This window comes from Panthera onca, chromosome F1 (assembly GCF_046562875.1).
Source record: "Panthera onca isolate mPanOnc1 chromosome F1, mPanOnc1 haplotype 2, whole genome shotgun sequence".
NCBI classification, from domain to species: Eukaryota; Metazoa; Chordata; class Mammalia; order Carnivora; family Felidae; genus Panthera; species Panthera onca.
Window position 1 is genome coordinate 20055431 of NC_138355.1, and position 17052 is coordinate 20072482.

The window sequence follows — 17052 nt, forward strand, 5'->3', positions numbered from 1 at the left end:
AAAGAAACTGTACTCAGGAAGATCACACAACTTCCACTGGTCGCGTGAACTCAAGTGTTGGGACCCCAAGTCAAGTACTCCCTACAGTTGACTAAATGGAATGTCACATAGGCATACAGTTCACACGATCTACATCTATCCATACAGCAAAGGATTAATTGATGTCTGTATTTATCTTATAAACATATAAAGCCCCAAAGGTTAAAGTTACCTCAGGAAGTTCTATGTTCAAATTAAACATATTTATCCCCCAAACTGATTTTCTTAAATAGCTGAGGAAAAGCTCTTAACTTTTGTCTCCAGCATGTCTTAGAGCCTGATTGGAATTCTTGACTCCACAAATTTATAGAGGTTACAATTATGTTTCAGGGGACAGGTGTAAGCGAGCACTTCCCCTCTCCCTGTTGCTTCGGGAGCACTGTGATTATGTCTTGGCTTCTGGGCCTTTCTCCACCTGGTCTCTGCAGCAACCAGCCTGTCTTCCTTCCCTTCTCCACTCTTCCCTCATTGCCTGACTTTCTTGCTTGAGAAGATCAGCACAGAACGTTCTTGGCCATCAGCTCGCTCCTACCTCATGTGTTAAATAGTCCTTTTTCCCTGGGGCCCTGGGTGGCTCAGTCGGTTAAGCATCCGACTTCTGCTCAGGTCATGATCTCACAGTTTGTGGGTTTGTGGGTTCGAGCCCCATGTCGCGCCCTGTGCTAACAGCTCAGAGCCTGAAGCATGCTTCTGTTTCTGTGTCTCCCTTGCTCTCTGCCCCACCCCTGCTCATGCTCTGTCTCTCTCAAAAATAATAAACATTAAACATTTTTTAATAAAATAAAATGAAATAAAAATAGTTCTTTTTCCCTAATCAGCTTAGCTCCTTAAAGGGGCCAGAACTCCCAATTTTTTGCCAATATCCAATGTGTCCCCAACAGAACATCTTCCCCCAACCCTCATACAAATACACATCTAAAATAGAACCAAACTTCAGGATAGGTAAATAAATGATGTTATACAGGTTTCTTCACCTTGATGATGTTGATTATTTAATATTTGTTAATACTAAAGTTAGTGATACTTTAAAAAGGCTCAAACACATTAGTTGCTTTAAAGGTAGATCTACCAAAAATAAATATAGTGAACTGAGATGAATTTGCCCTGGAGAAGTTTTGAAACATCTGAAAGACTGTCATATAAAAAATGGATTCATGTTTTTTAAGTCAGAAAATGGGAATAAATAAATAAAGAAAGAAAGAAATTTATTATTTTAAAGATGGCATCCAAGAGTGGAAAACAAGTAAGAGACAGGGCAGGGAGAGAAAAAGTCTCTTCCTTCACTTCCTTCAATAATAAATTTCTTTATTATTAATAAAGAAATAAATAAAGAAAGAATTTAGAAATTTATTTCTAAATGAATAAAGAAAACGTGGATTTAAGCGGTCTCAAAGTTTAGAGGAGATGAAACTCACAGATTGTCCCCTGGGAGAAGAAGGGCTGTATTTTCTTCCTCCTGGGCCCCCACCCTGGGCTGGATGGTGGAGGTGCTCACCAAATGTGTTTGGGGCTGATGCATAGTTGCCAGGTACACTTGTCTTATTGTTGACAAATTGCAAGGCCACCTGGTTGTTTCTAGATTCGTCATAGTCTGTGGCATTAATGGAAGACAATCAACAAGGATTGTGCAGCGACTAGGGTTTTCTTGGGGTTTGGAGAAGACAACTCTACCACAAAACCACTCCTTTCCACCTTCTCTGGCTGTCAATATTGCCAGAGTTTTGCCTCATATCACTAGTCCTTGATCAAATCTTTATTCCTTTTCACCAGATGAGAGGAGGCAGAGGCTCACTAATTGTTCCCAAGTGGGCACTTCATTGAAATCTAGATTCCTGGGTTCTGCAGCAGATGAACTGAATCAGAATATTAGGGGGTGGCAGGGGATCAGTGTCTTACCAGATCTCCTCAGATGAGTCTGAGGAACAGCTGGATTTGAACTCCACTCTTTCTCGGGTACATTTTCCTCTTAGAGAGGCCAAGAGATGGAATTGGTAAGCCACGCTGTGTCCCCTAGGGGCCCGGCGGCCTGCTTTCTCTGCCTAGATCCTATGCTTTAGTGACTAGACTGAGTGTCTCAGTCTCTTCCTCCCTCCCTCCCTCTTTCCTTCCCCATCTTTCCCAGTAGGTATGTCTTGAGCAGGCCAGTCCCAAGATTTAGGCTGGGTGGCCTGGGAAAGAGAGGGAATAAGAGATGTTATTTATCCTTGAGTTTAAGCCTTGTGTTGAGTTTTTTTTTTTTTCTATTAAGCTCTGTGTCGGGGGTTGTTAGACCTTGGCTTAGCTGATTATAAAGAATGCACCGAGGGGCACCTGGGTGGCTCAGTCTGTTGAGCGTCCGACTTCGGCTCAGGTCATGATCTCATGTTTTGTGGGTTCCAGCCCCACATCAGGTTCTGTGCTGACAGCTCGGAGCCTGGAGCCTGCTTCAGATTCAGTTTCCCTCCTCTTCTTGCTCCTCCCCCACTTTCAATCTGTCTGTCATTATCACAAAAATAAATAAACATTTAAAAAAATTGAAAAAGAGGAATGCACTGATTTCTGCTCTGCTGTGTTCCTTGCATGTATACTGTGGTTTCATACATTCTTAGGAGATTGTCAGGACAGATTTCAGGCATCTCTAGATGTCACGCCATTTAATATCATCAGAAACTCACCTTTGACCTTAACATAGATCGTTCCAGTGATCTTTCCAAGGCAGAAATTTTAGGACCAAAAACTTTTGTTCCCTGAGGTACAATAACTGAGGCCTGGCTTCACAAAGAGCCTTTTTTTTCTTTCTTTCTTTCAAAGCACAACCTGCAGTGATTACCAAGTTAAGAGGAAAGCGATGCCAAGTGATCGGTACACTGGGATGTCTCATGGTTAAGTGTTTGTAGGTGTAATTGTGAGATCAACAGGACTGGGGCACTCACCGGAAGAATTGCTAAGAAATTGGTTTGTGTTGGGCATCCGAAGGCTGAGTGCTGAGTGGGGTGAAGTGAGCTACGTGACATACAGCACAATCAGACAACCCCCAGCTGGCTGGGAGTGAAGGAAGAGACTTTTTCTCTCCCTGCCCTGTCTCTTACTTGTTTTCCACTCTTGGATGCCATCTTTAAAAGAGTCAGAGTAGATGGCTTTGGAGAGCATCTGCCTATTCATATGACCTTAGCATCCGGACCAAAGCCATGATGCCAGTGTTTCCTTCTGAGGACAGCCTCAGCAGGTGTCTGTGTAACTACACAGCAAAGTGTGCTGCTCCACAGAAGCACAGGTGGCTGCCTCTGGCCACCAGCACTTAGACTGTTCTTCCCAGAAGTGGGTTTCTGGTTGGCAGGTTTGTGGAGGGTAGTCTGAAGTCATGGACAGGGCAAAGTTACCTGTTCAGCGCACATGGGCTGTGAAAACCTACCACCTTAGCCTCCTTAATAGCATCTTCTAATTTATTACTTGTTTATTCTTTTATATATTCATCCAACAAACATATAGGGGGCATCTGTTGAGTTCTAAATGTTGTGCTAAAAGATGGGAATATGAAGAATAAAAGGACGCAGTCCCATCTTTCAGGTTTCTCACACTCTGGTGGGAGAAACCAACAAATATAACCCCAAGCTCTAAGTGCTCTGGGGAAGAGGTAAATATAGAGAGTTATCAAACATGGAGGTGGGCATTCAATGAAGCTTGGGGCTAATGAAGGTAAGGGGAACGGTAGAGCCTGGGATGTGGCAGGATTAGCAAGTGCTACTGAGAAAGTACTTCTTATTTTAGGAACTGATGCAGAAATTAGCTACAGATTGGTGGGAGAAGGGTGTCCCAGGTCTGTACAAAAAGTATGGCTTATTTGGGAAACTGCAGAGTTAGCCAGGAGCTGGTCTGAGTGGATGAGTGAGAGCTTCAGGGAGGTAAGTAGGGACTGGATCATGGCATTTAAGGAGCTGAACTATCTTGGGCAGGTGGTAGAATGAAGAGACCATTGATGGACTTTAAGCTCAAGTTTTTAGAAAGATTGTTCTTACTGTGGGGTGAAGAATGAATTAGATTGGGGTGAGACTGGAGTTAAGACCCAATTCAAGAGGGAATCTGGGAGGAGAAGTGACAAAAGTCTTTAAGGGTATAATAGGAATGGAGAATCAACTGAACAATAGATAACTTGGATACCTTCACCTGAAGCGGAGTTGCTGAGGAAGGTCCTCAAGCTCTGCAGACCATCTGCCTCTACCTACCATGGGCAAACTCAGTAGGCTTCCAAATCTTCTTTTCAAAGATAAGCTAAAGGTACTCTCACAGAGCAATATTCTGACATAATTTGCCTTATTCTGTGGATTCACTTATATCAGGAAACCCAGTTCCATGGCAGATGAGTTGATCACAGACTAGCAGCTGTCAGCCTGGACCCTCTCTGTGGCTCTTGATTGGACCTCGCAAGGAGAGGGCTGGATCATGGTAATGCCTCCTGTCTGGTCTTTTCCTGCCATTCTGACCCCACTTATATCTACTCTCCATTTTTAATGAGTGCTTTTTTAAAAATAATGTAAATGTGATCCTATCTCATCCTATCTCTCTCTTGCCAAATAACCTCCAATGGCTTCTTCAGTGCAATGGCTCCAATTGCAATAGCTTCTTGCATTTAGAAGAAAATCCAAAATCCTTACCTTGGCCTACAAAGCCCGGTACGCTCTGGCTCTGCCTTGGATTTCGTACCCTCTCTTGCTGGCTTTCTTCTAATCTGCTGAACATACCAAACTTATTCCTCCTTTGGGGTATAGTAATTACTCTTACTAGGTCTGGAATGCTCTTCTTTGTGTAATTTGCTCTCATCATTTAAGCCCTGGCTCAAATATCTCAGTTCAAAGGGAGGCCTCTTCTGACCATCTTAGTTGAGGCCAGAGTCTATGATAGGGGAAGGAAGTGACAATCAGAAAACACTTCCTGCCATAAGAACTGTCCTAGAGGTCAGCTCTTTACATCTGTGCCTATTCCATTACTGGTTATTTTTTTAAATAATATTATCTCTACTTGAAATTACCTGTTTTCCTTCCTTTGTCTATTCCCAACTGCCTCATCCCCTTGAATATAAGTTTCAGGAGGGTGGGCATCTGGTTCATCTTGTTCATTACTTTATCCTCAGACCTTAGAACAGTGTTTGACTCATGGTAGATGCTGAGTCAATATTTGCTAAAGGTATAAAGGATATAAAGCACTATATCCACTCCTATGATTATGAAAAGGGAAATTACAGTTAGATTTTCTGAAAACATTTGGGACAATACAATTAAAAATTGGCCAGATAAAATCCTGTGTATAATGACATATAAGGTCCTTCTATAACATTCACAATGCCATCTTATAACTGAGGCAGATGGTATTGATGTTTGAAAAAATTCACTGCCCTCCCTAAAGAGTGATTGAACATCCCCATCCTGCTGAATATCATAAACAATTCTATGTAAATAAATTTAAAAACTTGGATGAAACGGACCATTTCCTTGAAAATCACCATCTACCAAAAGTCACCCAAGATGAAATGGGTAACCTGAACAAGATTATAACTATTAAAAAAATTGGATCTGTGATTACAACCTTTAGAAAAAGAATCTCCAGGCCCAGATGGCTTCATTATTAATTCTATCAAACATTTAAAAAAGGAACATCACCAGTTTTATACATTCTTTTATAGAAAATGGAAAAAGAGGGAACATTGACAACTCATTCAATAAGGCCAGCATTACCTGGATACAAAAACCAGACACAAACAGTACAAAAAAAAGAGAAAAAGAGTAGGTCAGAAAAAAGTTTTGAAGTTCTATTTTTGTTTCTCCCCCATACTTTCATGGACTATTCATTATCTACCTCTTCGTGTGTCCTTGGTTCTTCTCTATTACACACATAACAGACACAGCAGCTGATAACCCCAAAGAGACATGAGCGCATAAGCCAGAATGTCCATCACTGGAGAGTAAGATTACTGAGAAAGAAAGACCACAGTCTGTGTGACATCCATCACCTGATGCAGAACTATTAGAATAGTAGGTCCAAGTTTAAATTAAGCATGACAGCTTTATTTAAGGAGGTAAGAAAGGAAATTAACAATATAAAAAAAATAACCAAAATCATGCACAGTTAAGTAGAAATATTAGGCATGAATAATATAATAGTTGAAAGTAAGAACATAATGGATGGGATGAATGGAGAATTTAGATCCAGCTAAACACAAATAAATGACTTGAATGATCAGATGGAGGAACTTTCTGAAAAGATTTAAAAGCAAGATAAAAGGCAAGAAAACATAAAGACAAAGCTAAGAGATTTGGAGGAGAGAATATACATTCCAACATCTAACTAATAGATGTCCTAAAAAGGAGAAATAAAAACAGAAAGAAATATCTAAAGAAATAATGAAGATAAATGTCTCAGAATTAAAGATAAAACACCTCAGATTTAAAGGGCTCTAGGAGTGTTGGACGAAAGATAAAAAGAAAAACAAACCCCAAGACATATGGTGAAGTGGAAGACTGTAAAAAAGAAAGAGAAACATTCTAAAAGCTTCTAGAAAGAGCAGACCGCCTCCAGAGGGAACAAGGATCAGACTGACATCAGACTTCTCAGTGGCAACACTGCATATGAAAAGACAATGGAATATTTTAAAATATGAAGGAAATAAATATTGGAACCTAACATTTTGTATCTCTGATCACATTGCAATCCAAATGTGAGGGTATGATTAAAAAAAAAAAATGCTCCGGGCATGTGAGATTTCATGAGGTCTGCCTTACAATCCTTTCTGGAAAATCTAGAGGAAGCACACTTCAGAAGAGTGACAAATGCTACAGATATGAAAAGTAAGCGTGGTTAAATACTTGAGTAAGATGTCTTCTTTTTGCCTTAAATAAAAGACTATCACAAAACAGGAGGGAAAAATGCCTATTTTTAACAACCCACAGCCCAAATCCACACAGGGTTGGTTTGGGTGAAGGTGAAAGGGACAGGGAGTGGGGAAGAGTCCAGAGGGTTTGAGAACATGCTCAAGTACCTGGATTGCTGCAGGGAAGGTACTATATTGATCAGTTTAAGAAATTTATAGGGACAAGTAAACATGAATATGGATCTTAAATCTAAAAGCTGGCTCTTTGAAAATATTAATATTGATTAATGTTAATAAGGCTGATTAAAAAATAAAGACCGAAGTTGCCAAAAATAAGCTGAAAAAGTGAAAATAGCCGCAGATATAGTAGAGATTAAAAATAAAGTCTTTCGAAGAATTTCATGCTACTAAAATTTAAGACTCAGATGAAATGAATAAACTCCTAGAAGGTTATAAAGTGCCACAACTGGTATAAGAAGAAACTGGGACTTTAGACAGATAATGCAGAGATACTAGTCCGTCTCACATCCCTAAAACAAAGAGAAACAACCAAAACGACAACAAAAAATGCCCTAATGGTTTTAGTGATGGGTTCTGTTGTAAGCTACTCCAAAAAAAGTATGAAAAAGAATGAAAATTGTCTAGATTTTTTAAATGGATCTAGTGAAACATGGATTTCAAAACTCAATAAGGAACCATGTACATGAGAAAATGTATAGGTCAATTTCACTTATGATTGTAGATGTGTAAACAGGTTAAACAAAATTTTACCTAATCAGACCCAACAGTGCATTAAAAAAAAATCACATTCAGGTGAGGTTTCTCCTAGGACTATACAGAAAACTCTATCAGTGTACTTTATCTCGTTATTAAGATAAGGATAAAAATCATATAATTAACTCAGTTGATGCAGAAAAAAGCCATTTGAGAAAGTTTAACCACAAAGTTTGTGACAAAAACTCTTAGCTTCAAATAGAAGAAAATTCTTTAACTTAAATGTTTTAAACTTCAAACCTAAGCGAATATTACCTTGGTTTATTTAAGATTAGCTAATTATATATTTATTTTATTTCAATAAACATTTTTTTTAATGTTTATTTATTTTTGAGAGATAGAGACAGAGTGCAAGTGGGAGAGGGGCAGAGAGAGAGGGAGACACAGATTATGAAGCAGGCTCCAGGCTCTGAGCTGTCAGCACAGAGCCCGACGCTGGGCTGGAACTCACGGACTGCGCGAGATCATGACCTGAGCCGAAGTTGGACGCTTAACTGACTGAGCCACCCAGGCGCCCCTATATTTATTTTATTTTAGAAAAGCTTCTGTTTTCCCATCAAAAAGAAGCTTAAAAATGAAGACTTAGCAAAAAGTATGCAACATGAAGCTACAAGTAAGCATTCCCTTTAAGAATGGGAACAAGTAAAGGTTACCTAATCTCACCGTTCAGTTTAACATAGTTCTTGAGGTCCCAGCTAATGGGACAAGGGATAGAAAAGTAAATAAATAGAGGTATAAGGATTAGAAATATATAGATAAGACCATTATTATTTGTAAATGATATAAAACATTTACCTAAAAATATCAACAGAAATAATAGATAATTAGAATTAATAAAAGAGCTCAGCGGGATTGCTGGGTATGAGATCAATACGCAAAAATCCATAGCATTTTTCCATATCAGCAATAAGGAACTAGAAAATAATTTTTAAAGTTCAATGAAAGTCACCGAGCAATAAGAAATTGTAAATTGTTTAGAAATTAGCCAAGAACATAATGTTATAGAGAAATACTTAAAATCCTATTAAAGAGCACAGATATTATTTGAATGAATGAAGACACATTGTATACTTTTAGAAGGGATGACTTAGTATTCTAAAGATGTCAGTTCTCTCCAAATTACTTTATAAACTTATTGCAATTCCAGTCTAAATTCAAGACAAAATTTCTTTTGTGGAACTTGATAGACTTATTTTGAGATGCCTATGGGACAATGAAGGTCACAAGAGCTGAGTCAACTTCAAAAAAGAAAAGTGATATTAATATTGAGATATTAATATTAAGATACTGAGTGATCGATATTAAAACACAATGTAGTGTTGGCTATAGAGCAGACCATGGACTAGAATATGGAGTTCGGAGTTCAGAGACGGATACATGTACATATGGAAACCTAATATACAGTAAAGCAACACAAATCAATGGAGAATAGATGGATTACTTAGTAAATGATGTTGAGGAAACTGGCTTACCATATGAAGAAAAATGAAACTGTATCCTTACTGGGGCAGCTGCGTGTCTCAATCAGTTAAACGTCTGACTTTTGGTTTTGGCTCAGGTTGTGGTCTCATGGTTCGTGAGTTTAAGCCCCATGTTGGGCTCTGTGCTGATAGCGTGGAGCCTGCTCAAGATTCCCTCTCTCCCTCTCTCTCTGTCCCTCCCTTGCTTGCTTGTATGCAGTCTCGCTCTCAACATAAATAAATAAACTTAAAAAACTATATCCTTGGGGCGCCTGGGTGGCTCAGTCGGTTGAGCGTCCGACTTCGGCTCAGGTCATAATCTCACAGTCCATGGGTTCGAGCCCCGTGTCGGGCTCTGAGCTGACAGCTCAGAGCCTGGAGCTTGTTTCAGATTCTGTGTCTCCCTCTTTCTCTGACCCTCCCTGTTCATGCTCTCTCTCTCTCTCTGTCTCAAAAATAAATAAAAATGTTAAAAAAAATAAAAAAAAAACTATATCCTTACTTAATACCACATACAAAATGACTAAATATAAAAAATCTAGAAAGTTAATAAAGGTACACATAGAAGAATACCTTTGTGTCCCACAGGCAGGTAAAGACTTAAAGACTTCAGAAACTCAAATAATGCTAGGTAACACTTACTTATCACAGGAACTCTGATAGAAAGATAGGCTGTATGTGCAGGCAATTTATAGAAAAAGGCAACTCGAAAGGCTAACAAGCATAGATGAGATGTTTAAACTCAAACTTGTTATTATTTAAAGAAATTCAACTATATACACAATGGAATACTACGTGGCAATGAGAAAGAATGAAATCTGGCCTTTTGTAGCAACGTGGATGGAACTGGAGAGTGTTCTGCCAAGTGAAATAAGTCATACAGATAAAGATAGATACCATATGTTTTCACTCTTAAGTGGATCCTGAGAAACTAAACAGAAGACCATGGGGGAAGGGAAGGAACAAAAAAGTTAGAGAAGGAGGGAGCCAAACCATAAAAGACTCTTAAAAACTGAGAACAATCTGAAGGTTGATGGGGGGGTGGGAAGGAGGGGAGTGTGGGTGATGGGTATTGAAGAGGGCACCAGTTGGGATGAGCACTGGGTGGTGTATGGGAACCAATTTGACAATAAATTTCATCTTAAGAAAAGAAAAAAATAAAGAAATTCAACCAGAAAATTAAATCTCAATTATGCCTATTAGACTGTCAAAAGTTACAAAGCTGGATCATGTCATTAGGAAACAGGAGCCGTCATGAACTTCCGTAGGGAGTGTGGACTAGCATAGCCATCCCAAAGAGCAATACTTAGTTAAACCAGGTAAACACATACCCCCTGACCCAGTCATTCCTCTTCTGGGAACATATCCCAAAGGTGATGCCTCACTGATTCATAAGAGGGCACATATAAGGTATTTTCTGCAGCACCATTTGTGGTGTGGGAGGCTGGGGACCATCTGCTGTCCATCTTGGGAGAATGGAGAGGTAACATGCGATGGATGAACAGCACGCAGTGTTTTGCAGCAGTTGGAAGCCAGAGACTAGGCACCTGTACTACAGCATCGATGGGTCTTAAAAACAGCGCTGAGTAGAAAATACGAGAGCAGGGAATGAATTGTGTAATCCAATACCGTTTGTACACATTTGAAATATACTCAAAACTTGCCCAAGAACACATTTTTCAAAAACACATATAAGCCAAAGGACACAAATTCAACGCCTCAGAACGGTTGCGTGTAGCAGGCACAAGAAAAGGTGAAAGCAGAAAGAAAGAAATGAATAAATATAGAGAGGGCCCTTGGGGGCATGGATGGGAATACTTTGTTCAAATGGGGTCTGTAGTGCCCTCCTTCCACACAGTCAGGTATCCAAGAAAGGAGAAGGTGGACCTCTCCTTTTGGGGGATTGCTTATTTCAACGGAGCTGGCACGCCAGCTGTTTCTAAGTAGTGGAGCAGAGGGAATCCTCTCCAGTTCCCTACTTTGGTGAAGGGGGAAGTGTGGTATAAGTGAGAGTAGGAAGCAATGCACAGTGGGCATTGGAATTCCCAACTGATAATTACGTGGATTTGCATGACCCACTATCTATTGTCCAGGGATCCGGGATTTGCCAATCCTTATTAATTTTTACAGCTTCAAAACTGAAGCTTGTGTTAGAATAGACTCCCAGAGCTTTTCCTGAAAAGCCCCAGAGAGCAGCTCAGCCTGGATGTGGGATAGACTGGAGCAAAGGTAATAAAGAAAACTTCTCATTACTCATCTCTGGGTACCTCCACAAATGATTGTCTTCGCTTAACCTCAAGGTCAAGACAACCTATTTTATAGTGTTCGCTGTCTCTGAGGACAAGCTTTAGTGAGCGTCTTGTTTGCTTCTTATAGTATTAAAAGAGACAATGAAACCTGCGTCTCAGAAGATCATTTCACCAAGTCCCTGTTGCTCTACGGGGAATATTTGTTTCCTCATTTATATTCATGTCTCTGAAAGACAAGTAGACCTTGAATGAAATTTCAGGCGACAGTAAATTATAAATAATGTATCCATATTTTTTCTCTTCCATACTACTTGTATTTAATTCCCCCTAGAGTCTTGTGCAAACACCAGGGACAACAGGACAGACAGCTATTAACATGATGGAAAGAATGAAATGGGTTTATGCTCTATAGCAGGAATACAGCAAGGGAGGATATCTTGATCAAAGAAAGTTTCTGAGGTTTTGTGGGAGTGAGTTCTTTTCTTCTCGCTCTCTCTTTTATTTTTATTTTTAAAAACATCTCAACTCTTTTCCAGACCATTAAATAGACATCTGCTTGAAATGAGCCTCTTATTGCGGCCCACCCAAGGCAAGATGAAGGTTTGTCAGCGGATGGAGGCCACTTAGGGGCCCAGCTCTAGGCTCTTTTGTTCCATAAGACAAGGCATAGAAAATGCTTAGAACGACCAGCTGATAACATCCCGTCCTAAGAATAGGATGCTGCTAAGTGGAGAGCTCAGGCACTGTCAATGAAGTCGGAAAGGATGCCTGTTATGAGAATGAAATTAGTCTCTAAATCCATCAGCCCTGATGTGCCGTCACATTGGATGCTCTGGTGTTTTTCAGACCTCTTGCTCAGCGGGAATAATTCATGGGGTTCAGACTGCCAGCTCTTCAGTCTTTCAAGTATGTGAAAAGATTCTCTGCTCTTTGTTTTTGTTTCTTTCTTCCTCTTCTTCTTCTTCTCCTTCCCCTTCCCTGCCTTCTCCTTCTCCTTTTTCCTCCTCCTCCTCTTCTCCTCTTCCTCCTCCTTTTCTTCTTTCTAGGCAAACAGGGGCCCGCCGATAGAGCGGACAGGGCAAGTTATGTGGCTCCCATGTGTGTGTGTTGGGAGGGAGTTAGAGAGACAGGGAGAGGATGAGTTGGGATGTGCTTCACGTCAGGGGAGGCAGAATCAGGCCGAAGGTGCAGCCACTGAGGCCACTCTTCAGAGGGAGCCTGATCTCCAGAGACCTGTAAGAGATCTATGGGGCTAACAGGAGAGTTCTGGGATGAAAAACACCTGCCCCTGATGCTGGAAGCCCCCTCTCCTGGACTCCTCCTCAAGGCATCTGGCTCAAGCCACCCATTAAGCAAACCCCAAACTTTTCCTTATTGTTTTCATATATATATATATATATATATATATATAGAGAGAGAGAGAGAGAGAGAGAGAGAGAGAATGCATGTGTGCACATAAGAGCAGGGAAGGGGGCATAGAGAGAGAGAGAGAGAAGAGAAAGAATCCTAAGCAGGCCCCACAGGGCTCGATCCCATGACTCCTGGGATCATGACCTGAGCCTAAACCAAGAGTTGGACTCTCAACCGACTGAGCCACCAGGTGTCCTTCCCTCTTGATAACATCCTGACCCCCACATTTAGGAAGGAAGCTGATACTCTTGTATTCTCTTCCTCCTTAATAAAATTTGCTTTTGGCAGGGGAGTTGGAAGGGGGTGGTAGAAAAGGTGGGGGTGGGCATGGCTCAAGCAGAGAAGACTCACTAATGTTGACGTGCAAATAACTGTGCAGGTTTAGTACAATCTCTTCAGGGAAATTTGCATTTCTGGTGGCAGAAAGAACCTGAAATTGGAGGGACTTGGGGCATCACACTGTGCAGGCAGTACCTCTCTCTCTGCCAGTCCCGTCCCTGTGATGGATATTGAAAATCTCCTTCTACAGCTTTGTTTCACCAGAAACCCCTCTTCCATGCTCTGCAGCTGGGATTCAACTATTCCATTCAACCCACATTTATTATGTCTGCCGTGTGTCAGGCTTTGTGCAAGGTACTTCCATATGCATTACTTTCATCCACACACTTTTCATTCTGCAACTGGTCATTTCAGTGGGTTCTGATAAATCTCCAAGACAAAGCCAGCAGGGTGTGGTACGCATCAGTGGTTTAAATTTAAATTTGAGCTTCGCAGCAAAGCTCTGCAAAGACTTCCAAACATGGATATATCTTTGCCTTGTACCGCGGGAATAGGGGCAAGTCCTTCTCTAGTCAACCCCAAACTGTCCATGGGGCGGCTCAGTCAGTAGCTACGCTCATTATACAGGATCGTGGGCTCTTAACAGTTTTCCCCTTTTTGAGATGGTATTGGTCATGCCCCAGGAAGCCCAGTGTCAGCTGGAGTTTCACGAAAACAAAGAAACAAACACCTAAATCCCCCCTGATGCATTGTCCACTAAACAAAGCCACTACCCTCGCCCCCTCTCTGGATTTCCATGAATTGTTAGCCCTCTGCTTATTAGATCTGGCTGAGCCTCCCGCTGGATTTGGGATCCCAGACCCAAACTATTATACATCTGTGGGGTGGCTTCGCAGAAGAGAGGGCCAGTGGTGGGCACAGAAGCTGGTACACTTTTATTGCCCGGGTGGATCTGGAGCAAGGCACAGCCACAAGATGCTGGAGAAACCTCAGGTGTGCCAGGCGAGATGAGGCACGTTCCGGGTGGTAGGGCCGTAGACTCAGTGTCTTATCATCCTGCTCACACACACCAGCTGTGGCATTACGAGGGCGGGAGCCGTGGCCCATACTACACTGAGCGATCTTTGAAACCTATGCATTTCGGGGATGAAATGATTACTTTGCACTTAATAAATATGCAGATTGGGAGCTCTGGTTTTTTTCTGTCGTCTCTGTCCTTTGTGTGGGAAAGAAATTCTTAATTCAGGGAAAAGCTCCAATCCACGGGTCTTTGGGTGGCAGCTTGAAAAAGAGGACCACAGAGGACCCTTACACCTGTGAATACGCAGCGAAGGGATGGAACAAGCGAAGGTAGCACCTTGATGCTGAGATAAGTCCCTCCGTGAAAGGGCATGGAGGGGGCGCAAAATTGGCTTGAGCCCCTTAAAGGGATCAAGTGTCCTCTAAGTTCCGCTTCGTGAAGACGCGTTTCGACTTGTGGCAAGCCCTGCGACCAAGGCTTATGTTTATTTTTATTTATTTTTAAGATTGTTTAAAGTCTATTTATTTATTTTGAGACACACACAGAGAGAGAGTGTGTGTGCATGAGTGGGAGAGGGGCAGAGAGAGAGAGGAAGAGAGAGAATCCCAAGCAGGCCCCATGTTGTCAGCACAGAGCCCGATGTGGGGCTTGATCTCACGAACTGTGAGATCATGACCTGAGCCAAAATCAAGAGTTGGGCATTCAACCAACTGAGTCACCCAGGCGCCCTCGGCTTATTTTTATTTTTTAATTAAAAAAATCATTTTTCTGATGAATGTGCTCATTGTAGACACTTTGTAAGATATTCAAAATATTAAAAAGAAGGGAAAGGAGAACTCATTCACAATCTCACTACCTTAAAGAACCACTAGTGACATTTTGGTGTATTTGATTCAGTGTCCTGCTTTACCATTTAGGGTGAGTCTACAGGGAGAGCCACCTGAGTAGGGATGGGGCATATTCTGTCACCTCCCTCTGGTGATGAAGGGGTAGGCTCTGAGGCAGGGCCAGGATTCCAGCCATCCTGGTACTCTGACATGGCAGGCAGACGTACATCTAGGGACAAGGGGTACTCTCGCTTGGCCCACACATGTGCACAGCCACACCTCCAGAACGTGGGGCAGGAAGACAGCTCAAAGTGTGGACTGGGAAGTCCTACATTACGGACTATAGAGAGGTACTGTGGGAAAAGGCAGAAAGGACTGTTAATAGCACAGGCCCCACAGCCAGATCAACTGGGGTCAAATCCAGGCTCTCCTGCTTACAAGTTATGGGGTCTTAGGTGAGTTGCCTCACCTCTGTGTGGCCCAATTTCCTCAACTGGAAATAGGGATAATGGAATATACCTCATAGGATGTGATTTCATAGGCTTGAATTAGGTAATACATGTAATGTAGTCAGAACAGTGCCTGTCAGATAGCTCTCAAAGGTTCAATGTTGGTTTATTTCCTGTTACACACATGAGGACACCCTTATTCCTGAAGGACAGTTTCAGGTATATTCTGCTGATACTTAAATGGAGGAAGGCAGGAGCAACTGGATTTGGAAGCAGAAGACCTTGGTTCTAGTTTGACCCAGGCACGTATGCTATTTGATTTCTGTGCACTCTGTTTCATCATCTGTGAAATGGGGGTATACATAAGGCCCTTCTCACCAGTTGTTACAAGGACTGAATTGAGGTCATAGGAATGCAAAAGTGCTTCGTGTATGGAGAAGAACCCTGGATTTAATGCAAAGGGTTTACTATCCATACCTTTATTACGTGATTCTCTGATTACAGGCAGCAGAGGGAGGAAGGAAGGAAGGAAGGAAGGGAGGAAGGAAGAGAGGGAGGAAGGAAGAGAGGGAGGGAGGGAAGGAGGAAAGGAAGGAAGGCAGGCAGGAAGGAAGGATGGAAGAAATTTGCTGGGAAAACACTTGCAGAAAATCTGAACAGGAACCTGTCATTTATTGGGTCCAGGTGGACCAGGGATTTGCACTCCTGGTTCCTATGGTTGCCCTGGTAGTGAGAAGTTTCCTGGCAGAGTCTTGGAAGGGGGGAAAAGGGGGAGTGGAGAAAATCATTATTTTCCTTCACAGGAAGAGGCAGTTGAGTCCGTTGATAGGTTCCTCCCTGATCACGTCTCAGCAGAAGTTGCTGAGGAGCCAGACGTCCTGCAGGGAAGAAGAAAGCATCACCGGGCCATGTGTCTCACCTGTGATGAAGGTGGTGGAGGTGAGGCTGCTCCGGGCAGTGTCCTGGGCCGCCTGCAGGAGCACCGTGTAGTCTGTGCTCTCAGAAAGGCCCTCCAGTCGGATCCACGTGTCCTCTGCGTCCACAATCAGCTCCTGTGGAACAAGCGAGGAAGGCAGGTGGATGGGAGTGACAGGCACATGATTGAGAGGAGCTGGGAAGGGAAGCCCAAGCCCACGGCCAGATCGGTCGGTATCGCCACGGCCACTGTGTGCTCTCCGTTCCCCAACAAAGACTGCATCGAGCCAACAGGCAGAGAGGACAGCTCCTGTGTGAGATTGAGACAGCTCCTACCGCATAGATGCACATTGGCATAAAGGTAGGCATGTGGATTATCAAATCCAGTGGTTTCCAACTGTATTAGATTCCTCAGGACCCAGGGAGGCAGAAGCCTAGGCCTCCCTACTCCATATCCAACAGACTAGCTCTGCTTACATCCATTTTGTACATTCTGCTCCTGAATATGATTTCACTTTAAAAAAAAAAAGGATTTCATTGCAAACAGAAGTCTGACAACCGGTGCTCTAGAAGTACTATTTCAACTGATCACACAACACAGAAATTTGTCATCTCTTTACTGCAGGCTATAGATGTAGCCTTTATAATGCTTATCAAGAGGCATAAAAGACTCGAATTTGGTATCCAGCTCATGTTTGCTTGGCCCTGCTAGTGAAATTTTTTTCCAAAACGATGTACTTATATGGCTTGGAAGTTTCCACTGTGCTTTGCATCATCATATTGGAAGC

General features: G+C 42.1%; 1 protein-coding gene across 2 annotated transcripts in view; it reads right to left on the reverse strand.

Annotated features, from left to right (window-relative positions):
- Positions 1-17052, reverse strand: part of TNR (tenascin R) — a 417184-nt gene that overhangs the window by 24733 nt on the left and 375399 nt on the right. For both annotated transcript variants that reach the window (XM_060643572.3, XM_060643571.3), the window contains exon 18: positions 16269-16401. In XM_060643572.3, the coding sequence (XP_060499555.1) occupies positions 16269-16401 (133 nt within the window). The remainder of the gene's footprint in view (positions 1-16268; positions 16402-17052) is intronic.